The sequence below is a fragment of the Gymnoscopelus microlampas genome, assembly GCF_963454915.1.
Source record: "Gymnoscopelus microlampas genome assembly, chromosome: 19".
Lineage (NCBI taxonomy): Eukaryota > Metazoa > Chordata > Actinopteri > Myctophiformes > Myctophidae > Gymnoscopelus > Gymnoscopelus microlampas.
Window position 1 is genome coordinate 23901049 of NC_139956.1, and position 22907 is coordinate 23923955.

General features: G+C 43.9%; 1 protein-coding gene across 1 annotated transcript; it reads right to left on the reverse strand.

Moving 5' to 3' along the window:
• Window positions 1-954: 954 nt before the first annotated feature.
• Window positions 955-22645, reverse strand: LOC311034430 (DNA-directed RNA polymerase II subunit RPB1-like; the record flags this gene model as incomplete). Its single annotated transcript, XM_084042311.1, has 30 exons — window positions 955-997; window positions 1163-2414; window positions 3646-3768; window positions 3863-3979; window positions 8306-8492; window positions 9037-9237; window positions 9377-9544; window positions 9917-10021; window positions 10128-10228; window positions 10340-10547; window positions 10792-11055; window positions 11238-11443; window positions 12090-12195; window positions 13026-13203; window positions 13782-13965; window positions 14139-14361; window positions 14661-14864; window positions 15307-15401; window positions 16613-16781; window positions 17006-17215; window positions 17635-17845; window positions 18688-18812; window positions 18907-19039; window positions 19590-19810; window positions 20027-20188; window positions 21046-21327; window positions 21538-21678; window positions 21799-21935; window positions 22045-22171; window positions 22577-22645. The coding sequence occupies 30 exons, from the start codon at window positions 22643-22645 to the stop codon at window positions 955-957; spliced, it is 5952 nt and encodes a 1983-aa protein (XP_083898437.1).
• Between the last annotated feature and the right edge of the window lie 262 nt (window positions 22646-22907).

Sequence of the window (22907 nt, forward strand, 5' to 3'; positions counted from 1 at the left end):
TTGGATCTGTTCTGAAATGTTAGGCCTACAGGTTTCATGAAAGAGTGTTGCAAAGTCTCAACTGTTGTCAAAACTGTCAATCATTATTAAATGATGGGAGGTGGGATTGTTGTTGGAATAAGACAAAATAATAACAATAACTTTTATTAAAAGAGAACCTTTCTTAGCAATGTTTAAGTGCTAAAGGCAAGCTGCCATGAACAAAATGGCAACATGAAATCACACAGTATATAATACAAATAAAAAAACATTGTAGAACATAAGCAAAAAAAATGAAGAAAACGGAACATAGAAAAGAAAAATATTTCTTTTGGATTAGGAGGAGGGGGGGGGTATATCTTCTGTCTCTTTTCTACTATAAAAAAGAGCTATAAGTAGCTATATTATATATAGATTATAATAAGAACTAAGTGAACAGTGGGTTTCAGATAAGGTTCTCATAACCTAATTTTGGGCCTGCTCAGGAGGTAGAACTCGGGGAGTTTTTTTTAAATGTTGTATGATTAAGGGAGAGGTACCCTTCAGGGGTGGATCTAGTTATAATGTAAACGTATACCAAAAAAAAAAAAATCACAGAACTTCACTAATTCTGGAAAGTTTCCGGTTATGGAAAAAAGAGCCTTAAGATAGCTGCCAGAAACAAACAAAGGCAACAGAACATCACACAGTAGATATTTGAACACTAATAGAACAAGATGATAAAAGAAGTAGGGGTCTCTCAGCTGGAGCTTTCATATCAGGAGACTGTATTTGGGTGAAGTCAGGATGTAGCCAGGGGAGGTGGGGCTGAAAATGAAGCCTTGAGGACTAGAGGGCAAGTACGTGGGTGAGGTGGGGGAATAGGTGGGCACATACGTTTGGAGAGTAGGTGGGAAGTACACAAATAGGAGGGGGAGGTGGGGAATTAAAAGCTGTAGTTGGGGGAGTACAGCTGCCGCCCGTCTTCATAGAAGCTCAGTTGTTCTCCTCGTCGCTGTCGTTGGGGCTGATGGATGGGCTGGCGAGGATGTGGTCAGGGAGGGTGGGGCTGTGGCCTGGGGAGGTGTATCCAGGGTAGGTGGGGCTGTGGCCTGGGGAGGTGGGGGTGTATCCAGGGGAGGTGGGGCTGTAATCAGAGTCGGTGACACTGTGGCCAGGGGAGGTGGAGCCTTGACTAGTGGATGAGTATGTGGGGGAAAAGGGTGAGTATTTGGTTGAGGTGGGGGAGTAGGAGGGTGAGGTGGGTGATTTCGGGGAGTAGGAGGGTGAGGTGGGGGAGTAGGTAGGTGATCTTGGTGTGTAGCTGGGTGAAGTGGGGGAGTAACTGTGTGAGGTGGGGGAGTAGGAGGGTGAGGTTGGGGAGTAACTGGGTGAGGTGGGGGAGTAACTGGGTGAGGTTGGGGAGTAACTGGGTGAGGTTGGGGAGTAACTGGGTGAGGTGGGGGAGTAACTGGGTGAGGTTGGGGAGTAACTGGGTGAGGTTGGGGAGTAACTGGGTGAGGTGGGAGAGTAGCTGGGTGAGGTGGGAGAGTAGCTGGGTGAGGTGGGAGAGTAGCTGGGTGAGGTGGGAGAGTAGCTGGGCGATTTCGGGGAGTAGCTAGGTGAGGTGGGGGAGTAGCTGGGTGAGGTGGGGGAGTAGCTGGGGGATGTGGGGGAGTAGGTAGGGGATGTGGGGGAGTACTGGGGAGATGTGGGGGAGTAGCTTCGTGAGGTGGCGGAGTGGCTGGGCGATTTCGGGGAGTAGCTGGGGGATGTGGGGGAGTAGGTAGGGGATGTGGGGGAGTAGGTAGGGGATGTGGGGGAGTACTTGGGAGATGTGGGGGAGTACTTGGGAGATGTGGGGGAGTACTTGGGAGATGTGGGGGAGTACGTCGGAGAGCCGGGCGCGTACAAATAGTTGTGAGTAGGGCTATACTCCGGGGAGTTTGGGCTGTATGGTGTTAGGTATTTGGGAGAGACAGGAGAGCAGGAGGGTGAGCTGGGCACATAGGTGGGTGAGCTGGCCAAGTACGAAGGGGAGGTAGGGCTGTAGGAGGGGGAGGTGGGGCTGCAGGAGGGGGAGGTGGCCTCGTAGGAGGGGGAGCTGGGCGAATAGGAAGGGGAGCTGGATGAATGGGAGGGAGAGTTGGGCTTGTAGGCGGCTGAACAGGATGGAGAGGTGAGACAATAGGAGGGAGAGGTAGGGGAGTAACTCGGGGAGGTGGGGGAATAGGAGGGAGAGGTAGGGGAGTAAATCGGGGAGGTGGGGGAATAGGATGGGGAAGTAGACATGTAGGCGGGTGAGGTAGGAGAGTAGGAGGGGGAGGTGGGGCTGTATTCGTTGGAGTAAAGGGGGGAGGTAGGGGAGTAACCGGGGCTGTGCGGGGTGAAGCCACTGGGAGAGCGCGCCCCAAATTCCGTGGAGGTGGGCCAGTAGTTGGGGGATATGGCTCCATCTGAAGTCACACATACAACAATGTTAGAACAAAACTCAGAACTATCATTGAACTGATTTCTAAATTCTGCCATTGCATTCATGACTGAAGATAACTGAAGATAAGTATTGCATTTCTATAGAGGATGTGCAGATGACGTCAGACCATGTTAATTTTTTGATGGTTTATTGGACTGCTAAACATTACCTACTAGCATGGGTGCCATACCGGCAAAAGCGACAAGTCAAGCATGAATGCCCAAGTCTACAAATGTTATCATGGATCGACTCCCCTGAATCACACACACTCCCATTCCAAGGATATAGACCAGTTGAAATGAAAAAATCACACCCAGTGTGAAGTGGGCGGTGTGGTCACAGTGGTCATCACAGTGATGGAAGTTTTTTTAAGTCCATACTGCTATTCATAGGGCTGCACATGTGTCATGTGTTTCGCTAGCCAATCACAGTCCTGAATTTGCAAAGTCAGCCAATCACATTACAGCTAGTGGTGATGATGACACTAGCTGTAATGTGATTGGCTGACTTTGCAAAAGTATAGATTTGCATTGACTGTGGAAGGGTTAGGGTTGTAGACTGCGTTGTAGACTATTGGCCAATCACGGTGCAGGATTGGTCAGTGTCCAAACCTCACTTATAGAAAAAAGTTTTAGACCGCTAGCATTTCAGGTCACTACGCAGCTTCCAAATCTAGTACTATATTGCACTGATCAGAGCAATGGTCACAGTTATGGCTATTTGAAGTGTTAAACACTGCAGTAACACTGCTATAGCGCCCCATGTGTGTGCAATTTTGGTTTGACTATTCTCATGCCAGACCCCTGAACAGTGTTTGTGCCAAGTTTGATGTAGATTGTAGCAACAGTGCACATTTCTGATCCAGCAAAACGTGAAAATGAGAAACTTCCTTGATTTTGTTTTCTTGAACTTGGGAGAGCCTCAGCAGTTAACATACTATGCCATCTATTGAAGAGGAGCGGCTGAGATTACTAAATGAGAATTTGTGGTCCATTATGTGACAATTTAGGTATATTTACATTTTAACCAAATACAAACACAGCCCATGGATATCACACAGGCCATTTGCAAGCTTCGCAATAGAGTTTCACACACGCACTATAAGGCTTTTGCCATCGATGTGGATGAAAACAATGCACATCACATCATTGCACATCCTCTGTAGTACCCCGCTAAGACATTTAACCACTTAAAAAGTCTGTCCCTTGTCTAACCTGGAGAGGGGGTATATGGGCTGGTTGTCCTTGGAGTCCCAGCGGTAGGGGACCATGCCGGAGAGCTCACTTCAGACATCATGCTGGGTGAAAAGCCTGCTGCCCCGGGAGTCATGCCGGTTCCTGGAGATTAAAAAAAAAGAATGAGTCAGTAGTACGCACTATGCAGATGTCAAAAATGCAGTTGAGCCATGTGAATCCAAGGCCCGTAACTCACCAGCATTAGAGAACCTTTCACTGTATGCTGAGGTCGCTCCCCCGATCCAGGGTGTCATGCCAGGGGATAGCCCCATGCTCATGGGGCTGGGTGTCCCGGAAAAGAACATTCCAGTGGCTGCAAGCAGGATGGATGCAGACAAAGTCAATATCAATGCTCCACCATCTACATTGTAAAACATCATGTGCACAACAACAAATAGGCTACAAGTCGCAAACATCTTATAGGATAAAGGATTGTCACATAAGGTTGAAAAGTGAAGTTTGTTTTTTATTGACCGTTTCTTTTTTCTTTTCTTGTTAGTTTTGCAGAAAAATGTGGCGCAACTCAATAAATAATCAAAATCAATCTGAACCCAATCTGGGGTTTTAGAAACTGTCTAACCTAACAAACATAAAATAAAGATAATAGCTGGGAGGGAATTCATTTTTTTTTTTTGGCATGGTGTTAGGCATGGGCATAAGGTTTTCAAAAACCATGGCAAACAAGTTGGGCTCGCCCCCTAGTGATCGGTTTGCAATGAATCCAATATTAGATAGGACTGTATATGGTTGAAACCCCAAATAATTGATTGGATATCGCTGCTGTCGGGCAGAAACCGCTAACTCCAAAATGTTAGTTTTTCAGGAAATGAAAAAAAAGAAACAAAAAGTGGAGTTAGGTTTTGTTCATCATTGATAAGATCAGCTGAATGGACCAACAAGCTCACAATGAGGTTGGAGGTCAAAAGAGGGTAGAGCCTGGAGTCAGCAAAACCAGCTAACTCCACCCCCCTTTGGTGGAGTTAGCTCGTTTAGCAGAAAGTTTGAGGATCCAATGGAGTTATCTGGTTTTGCTTGTTAATGCTTTATTGGTTCAGTATTTTTTTAACCAACACACAGATGTAAAGGGTGTTCAATGGCACAGATTTATGGAAAACACATTTTTTAAACCTCAATGAAAATAAAACAGAAGTTATATTCTTTGGCCATAACACTGCTCCATCCACCAACAACACCCTAGGTTCCCTCAGCACAAACATCCGTTTCTCCGTTAAAAACCTCGGTGTCACCATTGACAGTACCTTCACCTTTAATAAACATATTAGCTCCGTTGTTAAAAGCAGTTTTTTTCCAATTACGCCTGTTAGCGAAAGTTAAACCCTGTCTCCCACCTAAACAGCTGGAGATGGCAATCCATGCTTTCATATCCTCTAGATTAGATTGCAACTCCCTATTCTCCAGTATTGATAAGTCCTCACTCAGGCGCCTGCAGCTGGTGAAAAATGCGGCTGGTCGCCTCCTCACTGGTACAAAAAAGCGAGAGCACATAACCCCAGTTTTAGCTGCCCTGCACTGGCTCCCTGTCAATTTTAGAATAGATTTTAAGCTTTTTTTATTCACCTACAAATCTCTGCACGGCCTGGCCCCTTTATACTTGCCCGAACTTTTGGAGCCCTACATTCCAGAGAGAGCACTGAGGTCAGCCAACCAGTTGCTCTTAGAGGTTCACATAACCGGGCTGAGGAGTAGGGGTGACCGCGCCGTTGCTGCTGCTGCTCCCAGGCTCTGGAACAGCCTGCCCTTCTATATTAGTGCCAATTCTATTGAGGCTTTTAAATCCCTTCTTAAAACACACTTTTATTCCTTAGCTTTTAATTACATTTAAGTTCATGTCTTGATCTCTTGTTGTATGTGATGTGTGACTTTGTTGTTGTCACACTTACATACTTTCCTGATTGATGTTTTTTGTCTCACCATGTACAGCACTTTGGTCAGTTTCGAGTGTTGTAAATGTGCTTTATAAATAAAGTTTGATTTGATTTGATTTAGTATGTTATTTAGCATACCCAGTATGTCCAACTCGTTTGCGATGTTTTTTGAAAACCTTATGCCCACACTCCCAGCTATAACAGAATGAGTTCTACTCCAACCTAACTGCACTAAACTAATCTGTCCAAAAGTTTACAGTTACAAAAAGCTGGCCCCATACACCATTAACTATAGAAAAATAATCAAGCTCATCAAAAACGGGTTACAATCTTATCAACCATTAACTATGTGCCTTCAGAAATACTTGCACCAGCAAGCCCATAATGAAGGTTAACTGAATATAATGTGCAGTACAAAACAATAGCATGGCAAGCAAGCAGGGGACAGCACTACAACAAGTACTGCCGAAATGCTCAGGTGTTTGGTGCTCTTAAGCAGGCAACCCAAACCAATCACTGGAATGGCTGATGATTGGCATCCAGCACTCAGCAGATATAGGCAGGAACCACATCCACTTACTGACACACACTCTGACACTCTTCCACAGACACACTACTGACACATGTAACACATCTAATTCACATTCTGTATCTAATACACATTCTGCTGAGTAATGTTTTTTAACATGAGACAACAGTCTGCACACTGCTAATATTGTCGATGTCGAATGGAAGTCTTGCATGTCCAAAACTGTTACTTTTCAGAAAATGGAAAAAATAACCTGTGTTCCAATTCATTGATTCAATATTTATAAAACCCACATACACACTTAACCACTTTAACTTAAACTTACATTTCTTTAAAAAAAAAAAAGATATAGCCGATCTTGTAGATCAGCTATTTTGCTACTTTTATGTGAGACTGTGTTGATGAAGTAGAGCATTCATTTATGGAAAAAAAACATTTGAAATAGGGAGATACAAGATTTCTGTCCGACAGCAACGACTATGCTCTTGGGAGCATAATAGCAGTGTGTAGCCTTTTTATTTTTGGGGGGATATTTTGGGGGCTTTTTCTGCCATTATTTGCGAACGCGGAAGGAGGCGCGCCTCCGCCCAAGTGGAGCTTACTATGAAATCCTGCTCGGCTTGTGTGTGTGTGTGTCTGTCTGTGTGCGTGCACTGCCTGTGTGCAGCCTCCAGAGTGCGCCAGAGTGCCGAGCAGGGTTTCACGCACACACACACACACACACACACACACACACACAGACGCGTTATTATGATTCCCACACCGCGTCGTGGCAAACCCGCTGAGCGGGCGCTGTGATTGGTCAGTAGTCGCTGTGATTGACAGTTCTCGTTTTTGCTACTATGCCTATACCTAACCTCAACCCTAACCCTAACCTCAGTAAAACTATGCCTAAACCTAACCCTAACCCTAACCCTAACCTCAGTAAGACTATGCCTAAACCTAACCCTAACCCTAACCCTAACCTCAGTAAAACTATGCCTGCCGGGGAGCCAATCAGACACGTAAGGCGGGTCTAAATCCAGGACGCGGCGTGGGATTCATAATAACGCCACACAGACGCCTGCACTACAATGTGGCCATGAAGAACGCAGGAATGTAGACAATGCTCTGATTAAAATGCACACACCTGCAACATATTTCGAGCTGCGTTCGCTTCCAGCGTTCGCGCGTCTTACTTGTGATAGATCACAATAGACTGACAGGAAATGGGGAGAGAGAGAGAGAAGGGGAGTGACACACAGCAAAAGTCGTCGGGATCGGGAGTCGACCCGCGACACGCTGTGAGGTTGCATTAGCAGCCTAGGTGCCTGGACCGCTACGTCAGCCGTCCAGGCCTAGTGAGCAGACTTTATTGATTTATTGACGTTGATCTTTTGTTTGTCCTGCACCTGGATACTAATGTAGATATGCATGCATTCTCTCTTATCTAGAGCAGGGGTCTTCAACAGGGGGTCCGGGACTCCTAGGAGGTCGTCAGAGTTACTACAGGGGGGCCCCCAAATCATTGTGTGATCAGAACTTTGTTTTTGACATATTAACCACTTGAACCCTAGCATCCCTTTTCTGAGGGGAACATTAGGCGAAAATAACAGATCTACAAGCTCACAACGCCTCGCGAGGTCTGCTGTAGGGGGGGGGGAAGAGCAACTAATTGTATACAACTAGAGGTGCGGGTCGCTAGGCGACCCTTCCGTCTAGTCGCTGGTGCGAGGCTCTCGTGTAGTAGGCTGTAGACGTTTTCGACACGCAAACCAAAAGCGAGAGCAACAGCAGTGTTTGTTTCGAGACGCAAACCGAAAACGAAAGCAAACTGAGAGACGGACACATTTCACCCGTTCATCTATCTATCTATTCACACAGGCTCTTGCAGGACCAGAATGTGCGGCACAGATTGATGAAGCAGCCCGCGAGACGGCGTTCGCTGCGTTCAACCCTCCCAAAGAGTCAGACAGACAGTATTTGGATGGGAAAGTGCGTCCACGCATGCGCAGTGCGCAGCGCGGTGTTTTTGCATAAAGCTGGTTGCTTGTTGCTCGCGCGCAATCTGGCAACACTGATCATGCAACTTACAGACATTCTCGCGCATGACTGTAGATTCCAATTGTAAGGTAGATAAATGGGGGTCCCTGCTTCATCTCTCTCTGAGCTAAGGGGTCCTTGGCCTGAAAAACGTTGACGTAGACCCCTGATCTACAGTCATTGCTTTTTCTCTCCAACTTACGTCCGGCCATGTGTAAGTCACAGGTGTTTGTGGGGACCTCCTTGGCATATTTACACTTCTCGGTGTCTAGCAGCAGGTCGAAGCAACCCGTCCCGGCTGGAGCCAGCTGACCAAGCATGATGTTCTCAGACACACCCTTCAGAGGGTCGCTTTCACTGTGGTACGCTGCTTCCATCAGCACATCCACCTGGAATAATAATGTAATCAGAATGTTTATTTGTATAGCATAGACTTTAGCAATAGCAAAGCGCTTTACCTAAACAATGGGCTGAAAAAAACAGGTAAAAGAATTTCATTGAAGTAGTTAATATGAGCAAAGGAATAGTATAGAATGACAATACATTTTTTATGCACCTGATCATATGCATTTAATGCTGAATCCTGCTGTGAAAAACCCAATAAACAAAGTAAAAAAAGAAAAAAAAAAGAATGACAATACATTACTTATACAATACATTACTTATTATTATTTTGTGTATTGTGTACTTTAAGTCAACTTCCTCTAAACATTCTCTAGAACAGCGAGGTAATTGGGAAATTCGGTCAGTTATTTTTCTTGGTGAGATATGTATGATTCTTATCAATATATAATATATATCAACTTATATCAAAGGTTAAGTGTCAGTGTTAACAAAGCCTGCTTATTAATGGAATAATGTATTAGACACCTCCCACTGTGGTCAATCCAATATAAGGTCAATCTGCATAAAATCTGCATAATCTTTTCTCACCATCTCCTCAAAGGTGCACTTCGAGAGAGCTCCCACGTTTTGCCTGTTGCCAAAACGTGTGATGGGCATCAGATATCCTCTACTTGTCATGGTGTCACAGAGCAGGGCCAGGTGACGGTAGTTGACGTAGGAACCGTCGAATGAAAGGATATGGTCCAACTCAAGCTCCAGAGCCTTGCGCGCAGCCTCGATACCCAGCACCTGCATGGAGGAGAGCACGGTCTTCAGTTGTGCTTTCTTGAGACTTTCATTCGAGAAATGTATTTTTTTCACAACGAGGGCTAAAATCCTTCAAAGATGAAAGATGCTATACAACTTGTACTGTGTCCTTGTGGCATACCGTGAAGATCTCCACAATATCATTGGAGGTGGTCCTGACAGGGTCCACTTCCTTTTCGCCAAGGACCCTCAAGAGCCCCCCTCCCTCCGTTTCAAGTACCCACTGCTGCAGAACTTTAAACTCGCCCTCCTGCGTAATGAAGGTCTTCTTCTTGCTGGTCATGTACACCTGAAGAAGGAGAGAGTTTGACTGTTGATTTGTAACCAGCACTACATACTGTAGGCCTCTGTTGTTAATATTGTTAAAATGCTCATCAAATTTGTATGCGATCATTCATCATGCACGCAGGGAAATCAATTTCTCAGAATATATTTTTATCACATGAACCCTAGCGTCCTTATTCTGGGTTGAGCATTCAGTGAAAAAACAAGATTTAAGCTTGCGATGCATTGTGAGCTTGTAGATCGGCTGAAGAGATTTAGTATTGATCAAAGAAAAGAGCGGACCAAGTATAGAGCTCTGGGGGAGACCGGTCAAATAAGTATAAAGGGTTAAAGTCGTTAATGCGGTTTGTGTGGTCATGTGCGTTCCATCTGCTACCTTTTTGATCTGCTCAATGCCCTGTAGTGTCATGTGTTTCAGGATGTTGTCTTCCATCATTCTCAGGAAAACGTCATCAGTCATCTTGTCCACTAACTCCTCATCCTAGACAAAGAAAATTGGTCAAATGTCACAATGATCATAAAAGCTAAAAAGGAGGAATGTTAGTGTTGCAGTGAGTATAATTTGAAACATGGCTGCTGTTTCTCACCTCTTCAAGCTTGTTCCCGTTGCTGTTCATGATGCGGAGCCGCAGAACCAGTTTCTCAGCGTTGTCATCGCTGAAGATACAGTTTACATCGCCTGAGAATGCTGGAGGGAGGAACATGACGCTGGTATTATTGGGCATTTTATGTGTGTGTGGGTGGGTGGGTATTTCTTTTATTGAAGTATTGAATAACCCAGTCTATATGAGCCACTCACTGGCATTGATCGTCACAGCAATCTGCTCCATGGTGAGCTTGCGGTCGGTCATCTGTTTGCGGCCCAACTCGATGCGCAGCAGCCAGGGAGAGATGTGCGTCCTGTCGAAGTCGGGCATATCATAGTAGACGCTCACCCACTCCTGGTCCTCCATCACCACAGTGTTCTGGGGATTGGGGTCATAGTAGATAGCAGTGTTGGTCGTTACCTGTAAGACAAAAGAGACAGTTTTCTTTTGGTCAACATCATGTACTGTAATTATAGTAATATTCTTTAGTTTGGCAAATCAGTCTGTAATGGATTGTCAAAAAGACAAATGCATTCCAAGGATTGTGGAATGATTGTCGTGTGGACACATTTACACAACATACGACACTAGGAGGAGCTCTTCCATCTTTTCCAATTGGAATGAAGCCTATATGCTTTATTCCATGTATTCCACGCGTCCTAACCTTGCGCAAGGTGGTGTGCTCCAGTCGACACAGGATGTCCTTGGCCCTCTCTGCATCGCGTGCCGCCTGGCCCAGGAGGTAGACTCTCAGTGATGGTGTTTTAGGATTCTTGGAGACATTGATCAGCTCCTTGAGACGTGGCACGCCCAGTGTGACGTTCTTGGCCGACACGCCGGCATAGTGGAAGGTGTTCAGGGTCATCTGGGTGGCGGGCTCTCCCAGCGACTGGGCGGCCAGAGCCCCCACCATCTCACCTGGGTGGACCTAGAGCAGGGAGATGAATGAGAGCATCTTATTAGCTACAGTTAAATTGTATTTGGTAATTCAGCAATTCTTAATACAACTTCATAATTTCCCCATAGGCCACTGTGTAATGTTTTGCTACGAATTCGGCATGCTTACATGCATACTGCAGTATACAGAATCTAGGGATATGCCAAACTTACGATGGCCAGGTTAAACTTGTCTTCAATCTCTCCTAGCAGCCACTCGAAGGCCTCTGTGGAAAAGCGGAACTCCTCTGTCATGCGTCTGGAGCAGAGGGTGGAGCGCAGATGGATGTTGAAGAGCAGTGTGGCATTCTGCTGCGCCTGTCTGCTCAGTGGGTCGTCACCGTTCACAATCACCAGCTTCTTACTCAGCTCCTCAACATCTAATGGGTTAGAAGGAAACTAACATTTACTATGTTACCCAGTTCATAGTTGAGTTTGCTTGCTACTGTTGGTGAAATTAATTTCATTAAATTGTTTTTTCGTAGTGCAATCCATGATTACACTACTGTCAACAAAACTGCTCATAAAGTACCTACCACATGGAACAAACCACCAGGCCACATAGAACTGAACGAAACATTGAATGAGCTATCAAAGAGTACGACACATCAGGAAGCGTTATGTCAGATTCATGTCCTCAAAATATAATGAACACAATCATGTTGAATATTGGCAAATTTCCCCTTTAATTAAGGATTTTATGAAAATAAATACCTAAAGGCTTGTACTGAAGTGAAGAAACCTTCACTTTTAAGGCACATTTTATTCTAATGAATGTAGCTATGTGAAAGTCAACCACATGACAACACAGGCCTGTTGAGTCAATTTCCTCAACACTATTAACAGTATATGTCACATTATAGCCACTGGTAACAATCCACAATGCTCAATACAAGTTATAATTCCCCTCTGGTAACCCTTATATAATTGACATAGATATACCAGAAGGCTTATAGCCATAAGCAGTGCTTGAGGCTACTGCATTTGTTCACATAATTCAAAACTCTAGGGCTTTCTGAGGCATACCTTTGACTACTCGTAGAGGATGGAGGTCTGTAGTGGACTGAGTGTTGATTCTGAAGATCTTCTGGCCGTTCCAGATCAGTCTGTCCAGGTTGCATGGCAGCACCACCGGCTAGAGGACAGGATGAGCATTGCACAACTGTTAGCATGGGTTGACACCTTACCAAAGTCACTTGCCCCACCATTGTAACCACAGGCCCAGCAACTTTGACCATGCAAACAAGTCAAGAATTTACCCCATAAATGAACTGATCTGTTGCAATAGTAAACAGGAACAGAATAACAGATTAGAGGCTTCAATTGGGCAAGGGGGTGGGCCATACTACTACTATATTACTCTAGGACTTTACTGTCTACTCTTTACTACTACCAATTGGCGCAGTGTTTGTGCACAGCGTTGGAGAAAGAATGCTAAGGAGTTTCCACACTTATTCTTCGTATGCGTTTTTCTTTCCGTCATCCGACGTTTTTTTTTACACAAAGCCACCTGGCACAAATGTTGTTAGAATTTCACAGAACCAAACAAAACAGTCATCAAGCAGTGAGAATTCATTTGTGGTCCTCTCACTTGTTGAACACAAAAATAAAAAGGACATATTGGGTCCATACGATCACAAAAAGAGCAAGGAGAGTTTCACCTGCTGATAAAGGAGCTGTGGGATTATCCTGATCATTTCAATGTTTATTTCATTAGCATAGTTTTATGCTTTGCTATGATACTGGAACCACATCAAAAAGAACACTACCAATTCTACAATCCTGAGCAGCAGCTGCCAGTAGACACAAGCACACGCATGTGCGCGCGTACACACACACACACACACACACACACACACACACACACACACACACACACACACACACACACACACACACACACACACACACACACACACACACACACACACACACACACGGTACATGCACACGTACACACACCTTGCTGTCCCTTTCAGGGGGGAAAATAAAAGTTCTGAGGCTCTCTCGGTCTTCCTTCATCTTGATGAATTCCTCATCTAAAGAGCTCTGTACATGAGCGTTTGTCATCACGTCTTTCAGCACATGATCCTGCAGGATGCGCCTCAGCACCCTTTCATTGGTGTAGTCAAACTTAAACCTAGACAGATTACATAGGGGGATACAAGACAAGTTAGGCCACTGACTTGAGTTACAGTCATCTGCAGTTAACAAGATCATGACATTCCAGTGTGATTGCAGGAGGTGATAGAAAGGAGTTAGAATTGTTGCGAAAACCTGGTCAACCGAGCCAAAACAATTACGCTATTTAAAAAGGGCAGCACAACGTATCTTGTGTTTTTATATTTGTTCAAGTAGTCTGCTAGGGAAAAATAACTATCATACTAACAACAAAATGAGTTGAAACCAATTTAAATACATTCTGAAAAAGAAGGTGCACTTCCCTGTCACAATAGTAGATGCATTGTGCAAATGTGTATTTTCTTTTACTTTTAAGATTGTATTTTATTTTGTATAGTCTGATACATATTAACCACTTTCAACCTGGTGTCCCTATTTTGGGCATGTCATTATAGGTTCAATCTTTCAAAAATAAATAAATAATTATACTATGAAGTATAAAATAGGGCTGTGGTTAAACAAGAAAAATACAACTTTATGTTAAAAGTAGTATTTTTAAATGAAATAGGTACGTGTGAACTTTGGTGTTTGTCTCACCTCTTTTCAAAGGCCTGGTTTGAGGGCTTGAGCGTGGCCATGTTTTGGACCTCCAGAGCTTCTCCGGCCAGGCCGTCCTCGCCATAGCGTAGCTGCATCACCTCGTTAGCGGAGTTACGGACCGTGCTGTCATATTTCACCATCAGCGAATCCAAGGATTTCATCAGACGCCGCTGGATGTAACCTGACGGGGAAGGGCAGGGGAAGTTCCTACATTGAAACTGCTAATTTCCAACTTTATAACTGATGATAATTAGCCTCATTGAAGGAGATGATCTTGTACGGTAGGTTTATTCACATACCCACTATGTCCTACTGATCCCCAATACTGGAGGGGTACTAATTAATAACACATACCAGTTTCAGCAGTCTTAACAGCCGTATCGATCAGACCCTCTCTGCCTCCCATCGCGTGAAAAAAGAACTCAGTGGGTGTCAGGCCAGCCAGGTAGGAGTTCTCTACAAAACCTCTACTCTCAGGGCCATAGTCATCCTTCACAAAGTGGGGCAATGTGCGCTGCTTGAAGCCAAAGGGGATACGCTTCCCATCAACATTCTGCTGCCCTACCGCTCCAATAACCTATAAGGAGTAATGGAGAAGGGTGAGCACCATTTATTAGGGGATGAAGAAAGGTTTATGTTGAGTGGTGTGAATTGGGCTTTTAAATGTATACATAAAAACGATGACAGTCTTACCATAAAATAATGTTTATAAATACATTATGTATAAATATGTACATAACATAAATAATAGAACAAATAAACAATAGAACAAAAGTAAGTTCTTAAAAAATATATAGCCAAGTCAAAGTAGAAAGTAAAAGTAAAAGTATGGCTTTTAAACTGAGCCCCAACCGTCTCTCGAGGTCAGCAACCCACCTGTGATATGTTGATGTTGGATCCCTTGGACCCGGCCACCACCATGATCTTAAAGTTGTTGTATTCAGACAGTGACTTCTGAGCAGAGGATCCGGTCTTGTCACGGGCATCGTTGAGGATACGGTTGACCTGGCTCTCACAGGTCTGTCTCAAGGTGTTACCTGGGGTCGGCTCCAACTCGTTGTTTTGGGCCTTATCGATGACCTGGGGCGACACACACACGCACGCACGCACGCACGCACGCACGCACGCACACCACGCACGCACGCACGCACGCACACACACACACACACACACACACACACACACACACACACACACACACGTCAAACATTAACAGACATATTTGTAAATAATTCAGTTTGGTATATTTTCTAAGAAACCAGAAAAGAATGTGTTATTTTAACCAATGTAACCCTACAGTCCCTGTTCTGGGCATGTCATAATAGGCAAACATTAGGCAAAAATAGCAGATCTACAAGCTCACAACACTGTGCGTTGCAACTGCAAGCTTATAGATGGGCTATTTCCGGCGAAGACATTTGGTGTGGAGTAAAAAAAGGAAGGGGCCATGTGCAGAGCCCTGGGTGACACCGGTCAACTAAGTAGGGTTTAAGAGCGTTAGTGATGCGGAAAATGTGCTTACATCTCTCACATCCCGTTTGGCATTCCTGAGTGTATCCTGGATGTCACTGTAAGTCTTCATATCCGCAATGCAGTCAGCAATGCCGATAGAATGACCTGGACAAAAATGCAACAGAAGGGTCATAAACATTAACATTAACATGGGACTACGTATCGATAATTACCCATAACTCTGAAATTGACAGGTAATAACATAAATTAATTACCCATAACTCTGAAATTGACAGGTACTAACATAAATGTTTTGGTATACATACATATAAACTAGGGGTGGGACGATATGGGTACCTCACGATACGATATATATCACGATATTAGACCCACGATAACAATATATATCACGATATTCGACAAAATTCGATATATTGCCATATCACGATATTCGTTATATATTGCAAGACATTTCACAAACGATATATCACGATAGTCCTTGTATTCAATTCATAAACACATAAAATGGCACCAAACAGTTAAAAATCATCATTACACAAATACAGAGTTGGAAAAACAACTTATCACAAACTAAAACATTTTTTTTTTTAATTAAAATTAATATTGATTATTTATCGCGGGATAAAGTATCGCGATATATCGATATATCGATATATTGTCCCACCCCTAATATAAACATGCTGCACACTAATCATTTACTTGTTTTTCACGATGCTTTGACTGGGTTAGTGAGCCATGTGACTGAATACTGCCACACTGCTAGTGATCAATGAAATCCTGTCTAAATCGTGGCAACATTTCAAGAAGTTGGAGGACAATACATTTGTCATTTGCAACTTATGTAAAGTAGAATTACATGCAATATATAGTTTAAAATTCTGTGTATACCGTAAATATACAATTATAAATAGATGATCGTTCTATTTTTGGATTCTTTGAAATCGCTCATTGCCTAAGTCCTAATAAGCATTAAAAGTCAAATCATGGGAACGGTGTGGCTCCAATTTCAATCTCTGACTTCATGTGGCCAGCCAGTGACGTCAGTCATCTAAGACGGATCTATGGCGTATGACCCCAATTTTGGGCAAGATTTATCCCCATTGACTTCCATTATAAAATTAAAGTTAAATATTTCAGTAGTATAAGTAACATAATGTAAGTATAAAACATAATGTGAAAAAGTGGAGGGACATGTGTCTTCTGTTTATCAGCACAGTACAAGGTGTGTTATAATTGTCTGCAAATTTGTACTTGCAAATTTGCATATCAACATCATACAGTACTCTTGTGTAACACCCTGGTGCTTTGGACTAGTCTCTCTCGATAGTAGAGCAGAAATTCTAGTGGCTCCTTACCTTCAATGAGCAGCCAGTTGTTGACGACGGTCTGAATGTTATTGTACAAGAGCCTGGTGATGTTGTGGCCCATCTGCAGAAAGCAGATGTGGACCAAAGAGCCATGTGATGTTCCAAGAGACCTCTTACACATGACGCCCATGATCAGCTCACCATTCTCTACTCTGACCTGGGTGAATACAGTTTAAAAGTATTACAGCTATGGCAATAAAAAAAATCATGTTTCAAGATTATTTTATAGCATTTCTGCTTCTATATACACAAGGAAAGTGAAGAGAGAAAGGTGGGGGTACCGCATTAACTGGCTCAGCTACAGGGTAACCGTCTTTCAAATACCAGGACAAGTACATGTTAGTATTAGTCTATAAACAACCATGTCAAGTTTAGTAGTACCTTGGTGTCCCCTGGGGAGATGTGTCTATAAGGTCCTCTGTCCTCATCGTCGGGATGGTTGCTGTGCGTTCGCAAGGCATTGATGTGCCCGGGAATGACAAGGCTGAAGATCTGCTTGCCTGTCCACAGGGGACAGGGTTTGAGGATGGCCGGCTTGGGCATCTTCCCATCCCACGTGGAAAGGTGCATGAGCAGGTTCATCATGTCACCCTGGTGGGGTTGGGACAAACACGGTGAGTGGTGTCCATGTGAGTGTTCAATTGGGAACTGGATTAACAAATCAATCATACTCATTCACACCAAAAACATCTTAAAATGCAATTCGTAACTTTTATGTCCAGGATTCGAACCCGGGTCTCCCGCATGAGACCGCATTTTAGCCAAGAAGTAATCCCCACTTGCCCTGGGGAGACATTGCACTTATGAGCTTCAGGCCACATCAGGGTTTAAATTTCTCACTATAAGACTAGGGAAACGACCTCCAACCACTGTAGATCTGCTAGTTATAGTGTATTATTTAGATATTCCACAATACAGATTGGTTTAAAATAAGTCGTATTCATTCAATATTAAAGTTCTGTAAAAGCAACTTTGAATAAGACAGACAATTCACTTCAACTCTTACTTACCCGCTCTAAGAAAACATCCCTTTTAGTGAATTTGTACACCGCTGTGAGCGTGTCCTGCACGATTCCCATGATGGGTTTGCTGGACTGAGGCGTGACAATCATGCGTGGCACCATGGCGAGCTCCTGGACCTCTGCCTTGGTCTCAAGGGACTGGGGCAGGTGGAGGTTCATCTCGTCACCATCGAAGTCAGCATTGTACGGGGTGGTCACACTGCAGGAAGAGAATCCATGTGTTTGTTAGAGCTAATCTAAAGCAGTGGTTCTCAACCTGTTTTCATTTCAAGCTTTATTTACAGTAACTCTCTGACAGTGTAAGGGTCCTTTCAGACGGGAAGCGGCCGACGCGCCCGTGTAATTCATTTTCAATGAGAGGCGGGCGATTATTTGGGACGCGCGGAGAAGTTGAGGGGCCGTGAGGCGAGCGGGCGCGATCCTGTGAAACTTTCGTGCGAGTGCTCGTTTGTGCACACGCGCGCGGGCGGCAAGAGCTGGATTGTGGTGCTAGCTTTTTTTCCCCCGCACCGCGCAGGAGGACAAAACAACAATGATCGCGGCGCGATCCCCGCTGATCCGAGCGGTAACGCCCGCGTGGACCGCTTACCGTCTGTCACAACCTTTAGGGTCCATTTGGTTCCATTTGTACACCCACAAGAGTTACTACAGACCCATAAGTCCTTTGGTGGTCCCTGAACCTGACGTTGACAAACAGTGCACTGAATGACAAGCTTTGAAAGTCAGATTTGATACTGTCTGACAGACAACATACAGTACTGTATGACAGAATTCAAGTTTTCAGACTCATTTCATCAGACTGTTACACACGATATTATAACAATTTCTTGTTTATAGACAAATGCAAGGTCTGACGTTTACCTGGAATCCTAAGTAATTACCTCTTTTTCTTTTCACTCTACTTATGAGACCATTTATTTCTTGACTAGGGTTCATGCCATTTACTCTGATCTTAGGTTGCTCCGGATAAGACCATCTGCTAATTGCCTAAATTCTAAATTGTGTATAACAGCTCAATACAAATAGGAATTAATTTGGCACCTGAGGTTAAGTCGGAAGGTGGACCAGGCAATGACCCGAACTCTGTGTCCCATCATGGACATTTTATGTAGAGAGGGTTGTCGGTTGAAGACGACAACGTCACCATCACGCATGTGTCTTTCCACCTAACAGGAGAAAAGGAATTGTGAGTTTACTTTGAGATGAAAAAAACAAACATGTACAGTACATTAAGACATTATATCATCCAAACAATCTTACCTTATCGCCAAATTCTAGAAGAACATCACTTATTCTGGGGTGAAAGCGCAGATCGATTCTGTCACCATTACCACGGATAAGATATCTGGCTCCTGGGTACTGGCTGTTGCCTCTAAATACCAACTCTTGTAGCCTTGAAAGGTCATGAGAATATTTTTATTAGTATACTATACAGCAGAGGGGACCCTACTTTTCAAAGTAGGGTCCCCAACTAAATTATAGTAAGGGATCCCCAACTAAATTATTCATCACTAGGAATCAAATGGACCCTTACAGATCTGTAACTCTTTGTACACTCTTGGAGTTATTGGGGTCTGTGGCCTAATAAATGCCAAACTGGGGGTTGAAATAAAATAAAAAACTATACAGTTATTGATAAGAATACAAATTATCTGTAGACTGCACCTAGGGTTGGGTATTGTTTGGAATTTACCAATTCCGATACCACTTATGATTCTTTCAACCTGGCAGCTACTCTGAGAAGCTCAACTGTTGTTCTCCTTCCCTCCCTATATTCAGAGCACGACACCGTCCTATGGCAAAGTATAAATCAGGCTTAAATTGTCAACATTGCTGCATCTGTAGGTATTTAAGTCCAATTAGAGATGCAATTCTTTCATGATGTTGTCAAGTAGTCTGAACATAACAAATAAAATAACCCCTATCCCTAACCCTCATTGTACCCGTGAATATTTGATGCTGTGACAATTTCTGGGAAGGTCAGGGTGGCTGCGATGGATCGTGGAACGCCCACTTGGTCAATTTCCAGGTTGGGGTCAGGGGTGATGACAGCTCGGGCAGAGAAGTCCACACGCTTCCCCATCAGGTTACCACGGACACGCCCCTCCTTACCCACTAGCCGCTGTTTGAGGGTTTTGAGTGGGCGGCCAGACCTATGACATGACTGGGAAGAAGTTAAAGCTAAATCATTAGCATAATAGCATTATGTCAAAACATGTGTCACCAAACGCCAACAATCAAGTATAGGAAACAATAAGAAAGCTACTATAAGTCTATTTGTTTGTTTTAAATCACATTAAGCTGACAATTCCAAAGCAGAGGTTGAGGTGAATTCTATCCAGCAACACACTCTTGTAGAAATTATGGAATTATTGCATACCCTGGGGATGCCTGGAAGCTCATTGTCCATCATTGTGGCTACGTGGTACTGAAGGAGCTGGACATCTTCAGCGATAATGTGAGGTGCGGCACCGCTCTGCTCATGTCTTCTCAGCAGGTTGTTAATGCTGACTATGTCAGACAGTTTGTAGGTCAAGTCATCCTTCGTAATAGAAAACATTAGTCATACTGCCGTTAATGCCATTCGACCATCAACTGCAGCACTTCAATACGACAAGAAATAGTTGTCCATTAGAAATGTGCGGATCATGGTTATAGCCGCGGATATCCACGGGGCGGACGAATTTGGATCATAAAAATGTATCTTGAATCAGTTGGGGGCGCACGAAAATACATAATGAGTTAAATATTAATTTGTGTGTCTCCTCTTCCGATCCTGTGAATTCATTGCTGTCATGTAAAACATGTCTACAACAGGGGCGGCTCATTACAGTGCATAATGTGTGCGAGACACAACAGCATAACATCTCAACACGAGAGCATATAAAGCGCGAGAGGCACAACAACGTAACTTAATTGATACTTTCAATCTCCCTCCCGCTCCCCGCCAAGAGAATTGGTCATGTTAATTAATGTTTACATTAATTCGTCTACACATCCAAATACATCTGCTTTAGCATAATTTCCCCCTTTCATCCACAATCAAGCATAAGACACAAACATCATTTGTTCCCATGAGATTTGATTAGGCTACATTTGCCAGGTGTATCCATTACGATACGATACGATACGACATTGCATAGATTGGACAGTGAGGAGCGGAGCTTCCCCTTAAGGGTTCATTTGGTGCCATTTGTACACTCTTGGATTTACTTTCGGGAAAGCAGCTGCGCAAAAACGGATGTTAGCATTTTATGTCGGCTTCACATAGTACTGATTATTAAGTTATGTCCGTGCGGGTGGCAGATCTATTTCTCGGAGGTTTCATTCATTCAGGCAGATGGCGGTCACTCTCTAATGTCCTAATACAGCATATAAACAAGGACAATATCTGCTAACCTGGTGGCGGCTGGAGCCATGCCTGAGTATAGCAGGCCTAACGGCCAATGGAGGCACAGGCAAAACAGTGGCAATCATCCACTCTGGCCGGGCGAACTCGGGGTCCATGCCCAGGAAGATGCTCTCCTTGTCGGAGATGCTTTTGAAGATCTCACGCACGCGCTCAGGACTCAACAGGATCTTCTTCTCCTGGCAGTCGTCATTGAGATGCTTCCACTCGGCGTAGAGCTCCAGGCCAGAGTGCCTGATATGGGGCTGGAAGAGCCCACAGCCACCATGGCCCTGAGTGGGTCGGAGAAAAGAGAAGAGGGTGGAAATGGAGTGTAAGAAAAAGATATACAGTACAAATTGAAGCGAGAGAGGTATGGAGACCCTCTCCCCTGCCTCCATAGGCTGCTGTACAAATCTGAAGACCAAAAGGCCCTTGACAGCCAGTGCCATTTTGTTAATATATTAACAAATAAAAACACGGTTGATGTTATTGTACTGTACCTGCTGCTTTTCAAATATGATGTCCATCTCCTCATCTCCTTCACAGATATTTTTGCCTTTACACAACACGTACACATGCATCAGTCGCTTTATGGGACACCCTTTCGTTTTAGACAGGATGTCCTTCATCTTGGGATTATTCTAGATGTGAAGAGACAATTAAAATCCACAAGTTGTGAACAAGATTCAAATAACAGTTCATCCCATGAGCAACATTGCTGGGCTTTCCGCATAATGAGGAAATAAATTGGCTGTACTAACCAAATCCACTAACAACTTGGAGCAATTGAAGCAGACACATCGGAGAACCTTCATGATCTTTGACATAAATCCCACATGGAATACTGGCTTTGCCAGCTCTATGTGGCCAAAATGGCCTGGACAATCTGTCATGTTACCTGAGAGAGGGAAGAAGACCCTTGTTAATAGTGTACACTGCTGGGATTGACACCAAGTAGAATTGACACTGGTACAACATTTTTACAAAAAGATAATATAATGCACTACCTGAACATGTTTGACACCTTCCAAACCGTTCAAGGACCCCTTGCCTCGGGTCCATAAGGCCACCAAGTTTCACTTGGCCTTTGTCTGTGGTTTCGGTGCATTTGATTTCTGCAACGGACATCCGTCTCTGGAGAAAAAGTTTCCATGTATTAATGGACATAATAGATAACAACAAGCAAGGACGCCAAGCAATGGCATTTTCACCTCCCTCAAAAAGAAACAGGGGGAAACACATGGTGAATCTAGGAAACCTCGGAAACGTTGAGTGGAAAATTGCAAAACAACGTGATGCACACCGAGTAATACAGTTAACAAAAACTCTTTTCATATGTATTTAGCAACATTGGACATAAATAATTACACTTTTTGAAACTTCCATCGACATCATGCTGCCGTTGGTGGTAGCTCAACTTAAAAGCTAGCTTAAATTAATGCGTATTTATTTGCAATCAATTAGCTACCCCTCCCCTCATCAATCGTTGCTATTATGAATGATATCTCATATTAATTAGTGAAAACAGAAAATCCGTACAGTTTCATCTGGGTCGATGATGCCAAACTGTACTCTTTCCACTCGCCGAAGGTACGGGTCTCCTGCCATCATGCCGCCGACCAACAGATGGATTGACAGGTTGCGCTGCACGTACAGTATGCATAGGAACTCAACCAGTGTTGCCAGATTTTGCTAGAGAAATAAGCAACCAGGTCTAGGAAAGCAAGCAAAATATCGTTAGCCTCATAGCATAATTGCCTAAGTCATTTTGAAGGAAAAGAAGAAATGAAAAATGGACTTAGGCACAAAAAAACACTTTTCTACATCTACAAGCTCACAACAAGTCGCGATGCGACGTGTTGTGAGCTTG